Source organism: Haliotis rufescens, unplaced genomic scaffold (assembly GCF_023055435.1).
Source record: "Haliotis rufescens isolate VD_foot unplaced genomic scaffold, xgHalRufe1.0.p SCAF_17, whole genome shotgun sequence".
Classification (NCBI taxonomy): Eukaryota; Metazoa; Mollusca; class Gastropoda; order Lepetellida; family Haliotidae; genus Haliotis; species Haliotis rufescens.
This window is the reverse complement of record NW_025963857.1, coordinates 5,922,672-5,939,074: the sequence shown is the minus strand read 5'-3', so window position 1 is coordinate 5,939,074 and position 16,403 is coordinate 5,922,672. Positions and strand designations below refer to the sequence as shown.

At 41.3% G+C, this 16,403-nt stretch overlaps 1 protein-coding gene across 2 annotated transcripts in view; it reads left to right on the top strand.

Moving 5' to 3' along the window:
• LOC124142019 (inositol 1,4,5-trisphosphate receptor type 3-like) overlaps nt 1–16,403 on the top strand; it is a 244,393-nt gene that overhangs the window by 41,823 nt on the left and 186,167 nt on the right. The window contains exons 1-2 of one of the 2 annotated variants that reach the window (XM_048397456.1): nt 4,104–4,165; nt 7,561–7,631. Coding sequence is in view for 1 of the 2 variants with exons in the window: in XM_048397454.1 (XP_048253411.1) it covers nt 7,561–7,631 (71 nt within the window). In the remaining variant the exon portion in view is untranslated. Of the gene's footprint in view, nt 1–4,103; nt 4,166–7,560; nt 7,632–16,403 lie in introns of those variants that run through there. The other variant, XM_048397454.1, reaches the window with a different exon arrangement.

Here is a 16,403-nt window from a genome sequence, read left to right as displayed (position 1 = left end):
ACCAGAGAGAGCATTGTACATACAATGTACTCCAGAGACAGCATTGTACATACACTGTACACCAGAGACAGCATTGTACATATACTGTACACAGAGAGAGCATTGTACATACACTGTACTCCAGAGACAGCATTGTACATACACTGTACACCAGAGACAGCATTGTACATACACTGTACACCAGAGACAGCATTGTACATTCACTGTACACCAGAGACAGCATTGTACATATACTGTACACAGAGAGAGCATTGTACATACACTGTACACCAGAGACAGCATTGTACATATACTGTACACAGAGAGAGCATTGTACATACACTGTACACCAGAGACAGCATTGTACATATACTGTACACAGAGAGAGCATTGTACATACACTGTACACCAGAGAGAGCATTGTACATACACTGTACACCAGAGACAGCATTGTACATATACTGTACACAGAGAGAGCATTGTACATACACTGTACACCAGAGAGAGCATTGTACATACACTGTACACCAGAGACAGCATTGTACATACACTGTACACCAGAGAGAGCATTGTACATACAATGTACTCCAGAGACAGCATTGTACATACACTGTACACCAGAGACAGCATTGTACATATACTGTACACAGAGAGAGCATTGTACATACACTGTACACCAGAGACAGCATTGTACATACACTGTACACCAGAGACAGCATTGTACATACACTGTACACCAGAGACAGCATTGTACATTCACTGTACACCAGAGACAGCATTGTACATATACTGTACACAGAGAGAGCATTGTACATACACTGTACACCAGAGACAGCATTGTACATATACTGTACACAGAGAGAGCATTGTACATACACTGTACACCAGAGACAGCATTGTACATATACTGTACACAGAGAGAGCATTGTACATACACTGTACACCAGAGAGAGCATTGTACATACACTGTACACCAGAGACAGCATTGTACATATACTGTACACAGAGAGAGCATTGTACATACACTGTACACCAGAGAGAGCATTGTACATACACTGTACACAGAGAGAGCATTGTACATACACTGTACACCAGAGACAGCATTGTACATACACTGTACACCAGAGACAGCATTGTACATATACTGTACACAGAGAGAGCATTGTACATACACTGTACACCAGAGACAGCATTGTACATATACTGTACACCAGAGACAGCATTGTACATATACTGTACACCAGAGACAGCATTGTACATATACTGTACACAGAGAGAGCATTGCACCATACACTTTGCACCAGAGACAGCATTGTACATACACTGTACACCAGAGACAGCATTGTACATATACTGTACACCAGAGACAGCATTGTACATACACTGTACACCAGAGACAGCATTGTACATACACTGTACACCAGAGACAGCATTGTACATACACTGTACTCCAGAGACAGCATTGTACATACACTGTACACCAGAGAGAGCATTGTACATACACTGTACACCAGAGACAGCATTGTACATACACTGTACACCAGAGAGAGCATTGTACATACACTGTACACCAGAGACAGCATTGTACATATACTGTACACAGAGAGAGCATTGTACATACACTGTACACCAGAGACAGCATTGTACATACACTGTACACCAGAGACAGCATTGTACATACACTGTACACCAGAGACAGCATTGTACATACTCTGTACACCTAAGAGAGCATTGTACATACTCTGTACACCTAAGAGAGCATTGTACATACACTGTACACCAGAGACAGCATTGTACATACTCTGTACACCAGAGACAGCATTGTACATACACTGTACACCAGAGACAGCATTGTACATACACTGTACACCAGAGACAGCATTGTACATACACTGTACACCAGAGACAGCATTGTACATACTCTGTACACCTAAGAGAGCATTGTACATACTCTGTACACCTAAGAGAGCATTGTACATACACTGTACACCAGAGACAGCATTGTACATACTCTGTACACCAGAGAGAGCATTGTACATACACTGTACACCAGAGAGAGCATTGTACATACACTGTACACAGAGACAGCATTGTACATATACTGTACACAGAGACAGCATTGTACATACACTGTACACCAGAGAGAGCATTGTACATACACTGTACACCAGAGACAGCATTGTACATACACTGTACACCAGAGACAGTATTGTACATACACTGTACACAGAGAGAGCATTGTACATACACTGTACACCAGAGACAGTATTGTACATACACTGTACACCAGAGACAGTATTGTACATACACTGTACACCAGAGACAGTATTGTACATATACTGTACACAGAGACAGCATTGTACATACACTGTACACCAGAGACAGCATTGTACATACACTGTACACCAGAGACAGCATTGTACATATACTGTACACAGAGACAGCATTGTACATACACTGTACACCAGAGACAGTATTGTACATATACTGTACACAGAGACAGCATTGTACATACACTGTACACCAGAGACAGTATTGTACATACACTGTACACCAGAGACAGCATTGTACATATACTGTACACCAGAGACAGCATTGTACATACAATGTACTCCAGAGACAGCATTGTACATACACTGTACACCAGAGACAGCATTGTACATACACTGTACACCAGAGAGAGCATTGCACCATACACTTTGCACCAGAGACAGCATTGTACATACAAGGTTGCACACACAACAAGACAACACTGTTCGTCACTAACAACAGTGACAAGGCTGCACACACTGCAAGACAACGCTGTACGTCACTGACAACAGTAGCAAGACTGCACACACTGCAAGACAACGATGTTCGTCACTGACAACAGTGATAACAGTTACAGGACTGTACGTCACTGACAACAGTGACAATATGCACGCACACACGCTGTACATCACTGACAACGGTACCAACAGTGACAATCTGTACGTCACTGACAACAGTGACAATGCTGCACACACTACAAGACAACGCTGTATGTCACTGACAACAATGACAACAGTGACAGGGCTGCACGCACTACAAGATAATGCTGTACGTCACTGACAACAGTGACAAGGTTGTACATACTACCAGACAATGCTGTACGTCACTAACAACAGTGACAAGGCTGCACACACTACAAGACAAGGCTGTGTGTAACTGACAACAGTGACAAGGTTGCACACACTACAAGACAATGCTGTATATCACTGACAACAGTGACAAGGCTACACGCACTACAAGACAAGGCTGTACGTCACTGACAACAGTGACAACGCTGTACGTCTCTGAAAACAGTTATAAGGTTGCACACACTACAAGATAATGCTGTACGTCACTGAGAACAGCGACAAGGTTGCACACACTACCAGACAACGCTGTACGTCACTGACAACAGTGACAAGGTTGCACACACTACAAGACACTGTTGTACGTCACTGACAACAGTGACAAGGTTGCACACACTACAAGACAACGCTGTACGTCTCTGAAAACAATGATAAGGTTGCACACACTACAAGACAAGGCTGTACGTCACTGACAACAGCGATAAGGTTGCACACACTACAAGACAAGGCTGTACGTCACTGACAACAGCGACGAGGTTGCACACACTACCAGACAACGCTGTACGTCACTGACAACAGTGACAACGCTGCGCGTCTCTGGAAACAGTTCTAAGGTTGCACACACTACAAGATAATGCTGTACGTCACTGACAACAGCGACAAGGTTGCACACACTACCAGACAACGCTGTACGTCACTGACAACGGCGATAAGGTTGCACACACTACCAGAAACGATGTTCTTCACTGACAACAGTGACAACAGTGACAAGGCTGCACGTCACTGACAACAATGACAAGGTTGCCACACACACACACACACACACACACACACACACACACACACACACACACACACACACACACACACACACACACACACACACACACACACACACACACACACTGTTCATCACTGACAACAGTCACAAAGCTGCACACACTACAAGACAACAAGGCTGGGCTGGTTGTCTCGTGAGTCACACAGGAAATGTGTATGGTCGGCCGCTGTCTTATGAGCTGTAATTATTGTGTGTAGCTGTAGTCCTGTGCTTACAGTGGGCGGACATGGCCGCGTTGTGATATCAACCGGTGAGTTTTCACTTCCTCATAGCACATGTATGTAAGTATTCGTATCACGACAGTATAGGATACATGTCTTGTAAAGTTAATATTTCGTAATGCTCAATACAGTATGTAATACTTCTGTTCAAGCGGCTAGACCATACGTAATCCTTTTATCAACCATCATATCGTTGTGTTGTGTTAATGACACGTCAGTACTTTATCAGATGTTTATAAAAGACGCGGCATATCAGTCAGGCATATGTATAATGACTAAAATCAAATACTCACAAACCGAACTGTTCCTAACTTCCTATCTCAGGTTAAATCTTTGAGACATATTGTGAACGCTATCAAGAAGAATATTCAATTCAATATATACATTCTACGGGAACCTTGCATGTATACAACTACACTTTTTGTATGGGCTGGATTAAACTGACATGTCCGTCTCTCCGTCTGTCTGACGGTCTGTGTGAGTGTCTGTCTGAATGGCTACCAGACGGTGCCTCTCTGTCTACAATGTCAGTCTGTCTGTATCTGTGCCTGTCTGTCTGTCTGTCTGTCTGCATGCTTGTCTGTATGTCGGGCTGTTTCTCCGCCTGACTGACAATGTCTGTCTGTATGTCTGTCTGTCTGGCTGTATGTCTACGTGCCTGCACATCTGCTTCTGAGTCTGTCTGCTTGAACCACTTGTCTGCCCACCTGACGATATCTGTCTGTCTGTCTGAGTGCCTGTCTGTGTGTCTGTCTGCCTGACTTCCTGCCTGTCTGCCTGTCTGCTTGACTTGCTGCCTGTCTGTCTGTCTAAAAGAAAGCAAAGTGCCACAAGAAACCTTAATTTGTAACTGATAATAACACTCTTATTTTCATGGTAGAAATACGGGACATGAAGTAAATAACTATTGAAGCCCACTTCTGATCATAATTACATTTGTGAGTAGACCGTTTGAACGTATCGCGACAAAGACCCGTATTTGCGGCAGTCGAGAAAAAGGACATATGGGAATCTACAGAAGCCATGAACTGCCCGCATTGTTGATTGTTGAAGCGAAACCACGTGTGATGCAAAAACAACGTCAACACCTGCCAGCCGTCGAACACTCCGAACAAGGAACATTGAGAGTTACCTCCCCTGCAATATTTACATTTGATGGTGTTAACGGAATCTTGGCATTGAGTAGATGCGTAAAGAGGAGATGATTAAATATTAAAGAAGCTGTAATTTAGCAATGCTTCCATCAAAGATGAATTATTATATTTGCGAAATAGATCCATAAATCGTTATGTGTCTTCAACTGTAAACAATAGCTTTGAAAATCAACGGAATCGATCCAACAATTAGTGCTGGACGTAAGCCCATTAATAAGAAAATAATCATACCCCGCTGAAAGGAAATTGTTGAAGTGATTTATTCGTGAAGGGGATAAAAGCTTCGTAACTGCTTTCGTCCCTATAACACCTGAAATGATCGTGAATATAGATTGACCATGTCATCACGTTAACGTTGTGATTAGCGAACGTGGCAGTGGTATAAAACCTCCTCAATGTTACTTACATGTATAGGACCGTGTATCTTGAGTGTGGGAGTGTGGTTTTACGCTGCTTTTAGCAATATGTCGGCAATATCACGGCGGGGGACAAAAGAAATGGGCTTCACACATTGTACCCTTGTTGGGAAGCGAACCTGGGTCTTCGACGTGACGAACGAACGTTTTAACAACTAGGCTATCTAACCGCCCCTTAACTATGAGTGAATCAATGTGGATCTGCGCTGTTTTTTAACAACATGACTGACTGTAGCAGGCAGTGGGTATCCTGGAAAGGGGCATTAGTGGCTCTGTCGTCTCAGGCGCCGCAATTCGTTCTGCAGAGTTGGGTCCGAAGATCGTTGGTTCGGGTCCCAGATTCGCTCTGATTTTGAATTTGGTTTGTCAGCACCTTACTCGTGCTTCTGCATTGTGAACAGAAGAAATGCATCATTTCTGACCTTTCCTCTCACATCATGCTGTCACTCTCATATAATATTATATTAATAAAATGAACATGGAAATTCTTTGTTCGTGTACAACTTCTAATCACTAAAAGAAAGCGCAATGAATACTAACATCTACTGATTTAGTATCTTGTATAAATGACATGGTATGATAAAAACATATTTTTTCAATACTTCAAACTTGCAAATTTATGCTTGATGATGACGAGTTGCCATGTCAACCATTCTATTATATACAGAAACTTCTTCAATCGACTTCATATGTACACTATGGTTCGCACTGATGATGATTCCTGGTTTGGTAGCCCGTGTTGGTGGACAGACACACACTCTCACAGACAGACACACACACAGACACACACACACAGCCGCACACATAGGCACCCACAGACACACATACACAGACACACAGACACAGACACACACGGAGACACACCGACACACCTACAGACACACACAGACACACACAAACATACACAGACACACAGAGACGAACTCACACACATGACCAGCTGTAATACAGACACACACAGCCATACACATAGACAGACACACACACAGGCACAGACAGACACAGACACACAGAGACAGACACACACATAGGCACAAACACACAGACTGACACACACACGCACACACACACACACGCACGCACGCGCACACACACACACACACACACACACACACACACACACACACACACACACACACACACACACACACACGACCAGCTGTAAATACAACTGAAACACTGTTGGAAGCGGCGTTAGCACAAATCCACTCACACATGACTAAAGTCCCATTTGTTCAGGTAATAACAGCTTACAATGCATCGTGCCCTTTACACGAACAGGATGCAATGCCCATTAGCAGTCTACAGTGTACACTCAGCGTCCTGTGTGACTTCAGGACACTGTTATTGACAACGTAACTCATCATTTCGAGTTACAACTCGGTCCTGGAACGAGCTAAATGATGTCAGCCGAGTTAAATATTACCTAGCTCAATCATACAACCCAGCCCGCTCGCCACAAGGACCCTCCTCAAACAACGTAGTATTGGTTCACTGTGAAAACATAAAATTATTCCTTTCACAACACTTAATTTCTGTTCCATGTGAATCGTTTTATGATAGAAAATCTACTAGAACCGAACCCCAATACACCTAACAACACTCCATATTGTTAAAAAAGACGCTACATTTAAAGCCTTTAAGTCAGTATGTATGTATGTTTATATCGCACAGCGGTCCATTCTGACGTTTTTCAACCACTTTAGTGATTACCTCTAGGTGGGACCCAGCACTGTACACTGATTGATATGAGTTTATTTGTGTTGGAACATATGACACTGCCCTTTGATCAATATCTGTAAAGTAAATGTTTGATCGTTCTAACCCCTCGTGTTTTCCGTTATATTTTACCAGGCAATAAAAACCAGTCTCTGAGAACCAGAAAGACGAAGGAAGCATGGCTGTCCGCGCCGTCAACGAAACAGGTAAGACATTCTGGTTTCTGTAATTATACTTTATGCCTGTTGTTTAAACACTTGAGACCTGCCTTGGCCTGAACAAGGTCTAAGTGGCCATTGAAATCAACCCCGACGTGTTCCATCCCTGAAAGAGTTACTGTTTGTTTCAAGTTTGGAAAGGACATGAAATGAGCTGTCATCTAAACTTGCCGTTTCTCCTTCGAAAGAATATTTCCTATGTGGAAAGCTTTGGATTGAGCTTCATTGCGTTAGATCACTTTGTATAGTTTTTGTGTTTGTTTGTTGTTTAACGCCGCACTCAGCAATTCTCAAGCTATATGACGGCAGTCTGTAAATAATCGTGTCTGGACCAGAAACTCCAATGCTTGACATAAGGAACATCTATCTACGCAATTGGGATACGATGACAAAAGTCAGCGAGTCTGACCACCCAATCCCGTTTGTCACATCTTACGAAAAGCATGGGTTGCTGAAGAGCAATTCTAGTCGTTGATCATCACGGGACCCTTTGTGTACTGTTGTCGGGGAACGTATTATGCTCTCTATATTAATATAAACCCACATGTGGAAAGATGGTATTTGTGTTTGTGTTCCCAGCTCTGGTAAGACTTGTAGGTTTTGTAAAGTCCAGTAGCTGTGACGAATAGTCACTGGAGACGAGGGTTTCCTTTAATGAATGGGTTCCAATGTACTCCAAGAACCAGCTACCATTCTCCGGTTCCATGGGGCTATACGCTGAGTCAATCTCTTTAAAATCAGATCTTAGTTCTCGCTAAACGAAGATCTGAGGACATCCCATTATAGGTCACGTCAGAACAACCTTTCATCCAACCAATCAGAGCGTCGCTTACCACATCATGAAAGTGACGGACGGAATGTGTTTTCTAATCATGCAACCTCGAAAAATGTAACTGAGAGTATTCCGAACGACAGTTACGGGTTTTATGATTATATCCATACAATCTAGGCTATCTATAAGCCATTCCATAATGTTCTAAAAAAATTATAATCGAGAATACGTCAAAAATATGTAGACGCCAGTTTGAAACTTGTGTCGTAAAGCTCGAGAAAGCTGCCTTCTGATTGGCTAATGTCGATTTCTTGTCAGTCATTTCATTGGTCGGTCAAAGTTCGCGAAAGGTCGTTCTGACGTGACCCGTAATGGGATGTCCTCAGATCTTTGTTTAGCGGTAGCGAAAACTAATATCTGATTTTAATGAGAGTGTACGCTGAGTTGGTCCATGTGTTGATGTGATGTGTGCAGTTGAAACTGCAGTACTTTGTTCCATTTGCTGTAGACCGTGTTTTGCCTGACATTGACAGGAACTGGGCCCACTTGCACAAAGCGATCTTAGCGCTAAGACTATCGTAAGCCTATGTTAAAGTATGGGAGTTACGATCATCTTAACGCTAAGATCGCTTTGTGCAAGTGGGCCCTGATGACCATAATGCATTGCTCTACTTATCACCGTGGGACCATCGACTCCCCGCACACCTGTAGAAACACGCCTGATATGGTTATGTCGGATAGAATGTTGCAATGTAATACTATTATATATCGTGTTCTTTGAATACTAGGGTTCAGGCTAGACCCGCTTGTTTACTAAATAAATGGTAAATATGTCAACCGACATGCATTGATGAATCGTTTTATCTTCCTTCTGTTGATTAAAGAGCGCTACACTTCTTTTAGTTGATTATAGGTAAACATGTCTATCAGCAATCAGTGAAGGACGTTTAATTTCACAGTAGACATAATCAATTAACTTTAGTTACAAGTCAGATCTCACGATTATTTGTAAACAATTCTTCCAGTGTGCACCGCACGCGAATTAACGTACCATTTCAATCTAGATGATTAATGGCGTTCCTACGTTGGAATTTGACGTTGACGTATGTTGTCTGTAATTCGATTATTGGTGGCAAATTATGAGGCACGACGGGGCTGTTGAACTAGGTCGAATAGGTTTTATTAGGTATAATTTGTTTGTCAATTACAACTTTTGCTTCCTTGTCTACTTGGTATTAACGAAAACATTTGAACAGCAAGAACCAGTGTGAGAACCCTTTATGCATCTTCCCGAGCCGAACGTGGCTGGAATTCCTGGGCTCGATTGTAGCGACACCAGTGGCTGTTACGAGTTATGTCCCTTCTATGCCTCTCCTATGGACCAATCAGATTCCACCTCTCGTGTCACTTGCATTTGTTTCAAACAAAATGGCGGCGCCAAGACAAGACGATCTGATCGACAATCAAGATCTATACTATGATAAAACGGGTCTTACATCGCGAAGTGCATCAATTCACGTGAGCACCTTGATAAAAAAACTTGAAAAGATTTGGAAAATATCTGTTGACAACGAGTTGACGGTACACATGCTTTGCAAATAAAGCAATCCACCGAACTCTGCACGACAGTTTACGAACAGGATTTCGATTTCGGTTCGCGATTTTGATTGGACTATGCATAGACTCGATAGTCCAGCCAAAATCTAACTCCTTAATACCAGCTTTGTTCGGCAAGGGTGGAAACTGGACTTTTATACTCAGTTAACTCCCTTGCCTCGGGATGATGCCTTTATGAGCCTTTAGAACTGATAGATGGTATTATGGCGTTTCCTGTGTAACAAACATCGTGTATTCTAACTTAAATCTAGCTAACTTAGTAAATATATCTACATATATTTCATTCAAGTCATTATAGTGAGATGGTGTTGTGGATGTTAGATGAAACGACGTCCGCAACGCCTCTGTATCATCCGATACCAACAGGTCATGCGTATAGGGCAAGGGTGACCCAGTCATCTTAGGCGCATAGTTATGCCCCTTAGGGTGTTCCAGGAACCTATGGCCATGAGTTCGAATCCCAGTTAACTTTGATTGTTTCTAAATGTGTACGCACCATACCAGTCTCCTGAGTTTCTCGAAAGTTGTAAAATATAAAATCACTTCAAGCTTTCCTCCCACGGGCTATAACTGGAATACTGTACAAAGCGGATCTGAATCCCGGCATACCCACGAATCTCTGCCATGAGCATCATCCAACGTTGCAATCACTCAACCGTAAAATGGTGATAGATAAATTGGACGCGTAGTTTCAAAGTTCTGTACGTTAGTAAGGTTGATATATTCAATAAAGTTTCCTCTGGACTCAAATTATTGGATAACATGTCTTTATAGTTATATGATTTACAATGTTTTAATGCATTAGGAAAACACTTAAAACTATGTTTGATATATGTTACGCGATTGCTTCTACGTGAATGTGTAATTCCCCAAATTCTGTGAAAACACCGAACTTCAGTGATCGATCAACAGTTAATTAATGTAGGAACGTAAACCTTTCAACCGATATCATAACAATCAACATGTTCTCTATGTATATGCAAATTATCAGTAGTGTAAATAAACACCTCCATAGTTAACTTTTAACGTTTATTAACCATAACAACAGGACGTTTAAAGTAATGTGTTGTTACATCCCTTTACTTGGGGCACAAATACACGTATAGGTCAGTATCTACTGGCGAAGACGCTCAGTGGGGATAGGCAATTATGCCGGTGCATCCGGGTTTGCAAAAGTCTAAGCCACATGTTATATCATGGGATGACGAGGGGGCATGGTATATGCAAAGTCAAACAAGTATTAAAAGAAGTTAATTTACCACATTAATTAAACAATCACAAATCATCACCACGGATAATGCATTATACACAACACATTTTAGTCTGGACAAGCTTCTCACACATCTTTGAACTTTAAAACAAATGTTTGGTAGATATCATCAGTTATAATATCACATTTGTCAGTTTCCTGTCGGGCAGGTTAAATATGCATTGCTGAATGGATCAGGTCAAGTAGTGTCTCCCTGGAGGACACTTTAGTGTGTACTCCAAGTGAGACAAGTTTGTCTCGCAAGTCAGCAACACACATGTCATCTAAATGTGACTGAGTACTGGGAACAACGCTGCTGATGTCATTTTGTCTATTGGCCCTCTTTGTGCTTCTAGCCTCTTGTAGCTCAGATTCCCAATACTCATGCTTACTTTTTGTGGAGGGTCGTTTTGTCCTAGCCAAGTGTGACTGACTTTCGACGCGCTTTCTGATGTTCATTGTCTCAATAGGACCGTCCCACTTTTGTATTTTCTGCTGATGAATCCTTTTGATATCATCATTTATTCTTTCAAGAGCCTGTCAACTAAATTTGCCAATATTCCCGTGCCTCGACATGAAAACGAGAACATGATGCCTTTAGAGCTTATGCTTTCAATCCAATCAAAACACAACAAAAAATAATATTTCAGTGCTTCCATTTTCCCCTATGTTATAACGAGGATAACAGTACAAATAATGTTGTCATAGAAATTAGAGACAGACAGGTGTAACTCTAATGGACTAAGTGATGTCTTCATATCAGTTAAGTATCATTGTAAGTACACATCATCAGGGTATAGACAAATTCGAAGATTATCAACATTTCCTGGCTTAATTAGCATTGTTTGTAATGTTAAAAACGACAGCAGTGGATATTAATGGTCATGATATTTGTATGAAGGTCCTAAAGAATGGTTTTAGAATGGCTCAGATGACACAAGAAATACAATCGTTGCTGTGCCTTTTGTAAATGTAATCTGTATTGACATTCCATGCTAGTTTGTGATCAGGCTTATTTCATTTAGCTCATAATCTTTTCTTTGTTTCATGAGTGAGTGAGTGAGTTTGGTTTTACGCCGCTTTTAGCAATATTCCAGCAATATCACGGCGGGGGACACCAGAAATGGGCTTCACACATTGTACCCATGTCGGGAATCGAACCCGGGTCTTCGGCGTGACGAGCGAACGCTTTAACCTCTAGGCTACCCGACCGCCCCCTTTGTTTCATGAACATTTAATAGCAAATAGGCTTCTTGACACCGGTTTGTAAATTATGTACATCAATTCAGAAATTCTTTAACAGTTCAGCGATCGCACCATATCTGAACATTTCAGTGAGGCAATTATTAACAAAACTGCGACAGTAGGAGGACGCCATAATAGAAAAACATTGTAGCTAATGATATCTGATAATAAACAACAACATGAGTAGTCGTATTGATGGCTTTATTTAACTGAGCAACGCAACCAGGTATTGTCAATAATATAGCAAGAGTAGAGTCTTATTCATTATTATTAATATTCCAACACCAACGCAATGTTTTCAAGAACTAAATGTAACCACAAGCTCCCGTGAGGCACGCTGCAGGGGGCTGGTCATGGGCTGTTGGTCCTAAGCCGAATCACATGTGCTATTGTCTATATTGTAGGGCATTAAAATAATCAGAGGGTAGAACCGCGAGTCTTATGACAAGACGAGTAGCATGCCCTTGTTTGTACGGTTGGTTGCACATATGTGCGCATGAAGCGCCAGGTAAGCCATGGCACACATAGTTGGACGTGAAATCACTCTTATTCATATCATGGTTCGAATCCCAGATTTAACCCCATTATGATCCTTGGTCTGCCAGCACCATAATCTCGTGGAAAATGTGTCACATTTGGGTGTTCACCACTATAAGCTTGCACGCCCTGCTTTGACTGTAATATTGTTATGGCCTGCAGCAGAACCAGCGCTCACTCGTATTGGAATCTGTACTATAATTGTAACCAATACCTTGACTGGAAGAAGTATTAACGTTCATACACGGAAGGTGGTACTGAGGTTTCTGTTTTATTTTACCTAGCTCAAAAAAAAGCTTCTTGATGATTGCATCAAAACATATGACCCTCAAGTACGATAATACCCTTTTTGCCATCAAGATATCCTTGATGCAAGCGCCGCGATTCGCTGTGCAGAGTTGCGCCCCTTGGGAACGCCAGAAACCTATGATTGTGGGTTCGAATCCCGGTTCGCCCCGATTGTGTTTCTACGTTTGACAGCACCATACCTGTGCTCGTGGGTTTCACCGAAGTGGTAAACGTCTGAGCCCTGCATCACTTCGGGCTTTCCCCCCACGTTAAGCTGACACGCCGTGATATAACTGGAATACTGTTAAAAGCGGCGTTTAACCATATTGTCACTCACTCACTCCTTGATGCAAGAAACTAGCAAAACATTTAGCAAATGTTAAATGCGTTCATATGGAATAGAATTTGACTTTGTTTTGTAGACTTGCTTGTTTTGGAATAATGCGAACACGTATGGATGGATGGAGTATCGAGAAGAAGAGATAACTAAAGCACATTTCCAATGTTTGAACATGAGCAAGTCTTTTACACAAGCTGTTTACGTTCATATGTGTAAAATGTTCTGTAAACTTAACTTTTCTATAGGCTCCTCTCATATGTGACTCTAACGACATATTCGTCCATTTATATTCGACCCCATTTTAAGGAAACTAACTTTTGTTGAAGCTAATCCCCGTTGCTGAAGTACCCTCCTGAAACCAAAGCTGGTCTATGTTTTCATGTTCTCCATGTCATGTTATTTTTATGATTTTTTTTAATTAAATCAAATCGATTTCTTTACAAAATACAAGAATCAGATCAATACATTTATGAATTGGAGAGTTTATTTTTCTTCTTATAATGTAAATGAGATTTTATACAAGATTGATTTTTTTTAAAAGTGTCATAAAGACCATTGTTGTTTCAACGTTTTATCATTTTAAATTAGCATTTCACTGCACAAAGGGATGCCATTGCGCCATGGTTGATAAAAAGAAACATTTTTGATGTATTCCCACAAATGTGTTTCAACACTTGATCAATAAGTGCTCGCAGTAGTGCCATGCGTCTATAGAAAACGTTCATTGACATATCGAACTGCGTCTTCTGAATTTTGAATCGAATATAAATTATGTGACATTTACCACCCACAGCCAAACTTACCTCCACGCGAATAATAAAAAGGGTCATACAGAATAACCTTTTTTGCCAGTTGTCTTCAATGAACGAAATTTGCTCAACGCCGCATCAACCCCAGTTTTCGTAAATACAGGTACATAATGCTTTCCGACTATTACAACTTAACTAAATATGCAGCAACTTTGAATTCGAATGTTAACATGTTTAATAAGTTTTGGTCAAGCTGTCATTTACTAATTGAGAAAATGTAGTGACAAGTCTAATATGTATGCGCAACTTATGTAAAATGCAACAAAAATAATAAATTATTAAAAAAACACCAAAAAAACATAATGCTGTTCACATAAACAAACAAAATGCTGGGGATGAAATAATTCAAAACGGGAATAATATTGCTGCACGATACCTTTTGTGAATAATTGTTGATTTTCAATTAATTTTTGAATGACAATGGTTGGTTTCTAAATATTAAATTTAGAAATTGTGAAGTAACCAAAACGTTCCCGCCTGATGACCGACATTGATCTGTGTGTAAAGGAATACCTGTAGAAAATATACATGAGAACAACACGGGCGTGCTCCAATGGAAGCCACAGGTGTACGGGGTATAACACTGAAAACCTGCTACAAATTACCTGCAAGAGTACGCCAATAAATTGAACATATATATGCTAGGGAGAAGAGCTGTGTAACACTAGTTTCAGTAATTGCATTATTATGAGTTCATGATTAGTTTAGGAAATGTCATACTTTCCACTGTGCCAAATTATTATTCTTGTTCAAAGCCACCAGGTGGTTTTGATAACATGTTAAGTATTTTAATGAATGAAGCATTCGTTTGTAATACATGTTGAAATTGAATCTTCACACAACATGTTGAACTTCTGAAGATGCAGGAGATAGGTAGAGTAGGTCTTTAGACGTTCGTCGGGGGAATCATTAGATATCGGGATACTTCACCTCCATCGAACGATGGCAAAACATTCTAACTTAAATCTCTTTCCACGAGCTCACCCTACGCTATGAATTACAGGGCCCGGTATGTGGTCATATCGAGGTGAATGCAGAGCTCCAGCAGGAACTAGAAACAAGATAGGGAATCATACGACGGTTCATGTAAACTATTCCAGCCACAGGATTCGAACCAGGTGTCCAAACAGCGCTATTGGAACCGATCACTTAATGAGCAGTGTTCTGACCTAACTATTGGTAAACAGGTTGTCTGAACAAGATACCCTGTATAACGTTGGCCAGGTGTTCGGCATCGTGGTTGGAGGTGTGGTCTTTGGCACCCCTGGTTTTGTATCTCTGAATATATGTGGACAAGGGTGGATTGTCTTCTGTACCTGCAGTCCGTGATTTGGACCAACTGGTGACGTATCTGCTTTGACCGCGATGGATATCTGGTTTGAAAGCTGCATATTTTCCATACCATTATTGTGTTAACTCTCCCTCCATTGGAAATCTTTAGGTTGGTCAGCATACCGGAAATGAGGTGTTCCCTTCATAGTTGTTGAGCTGTGGTGGAAATTTTCCATTGAATTGGCCATGATGTTCAACATGTCGTATCAGAATCCATTTTGAACATGCTTACAGGTGCTATGGTGATAAATATGTTTGATGGCCAGTAACCGAACTGGGCAGTTTTGTGTTGTTCTCGAAAGCAAATGATAATGGATCGCGTGGACAGAACATGAATGAAACCAATACTTTGTAAAATTGTATTATGTCCACGATACTGGATGAACAACAGTTGATGAGGCAGAGGATTACATGGACAGACAAACAGTTGATGAGACAGAGGATTACATGGACCGACAATAGGAATGTGGATGTTAGTGTTGTATTCACTGGAGTAAAGTGCCGGGTATGGTAGGGGTGTGTCCTGGTGCTTCTCAGGGGTGACATGGTGGGGATATGGGTGAAACCTAAC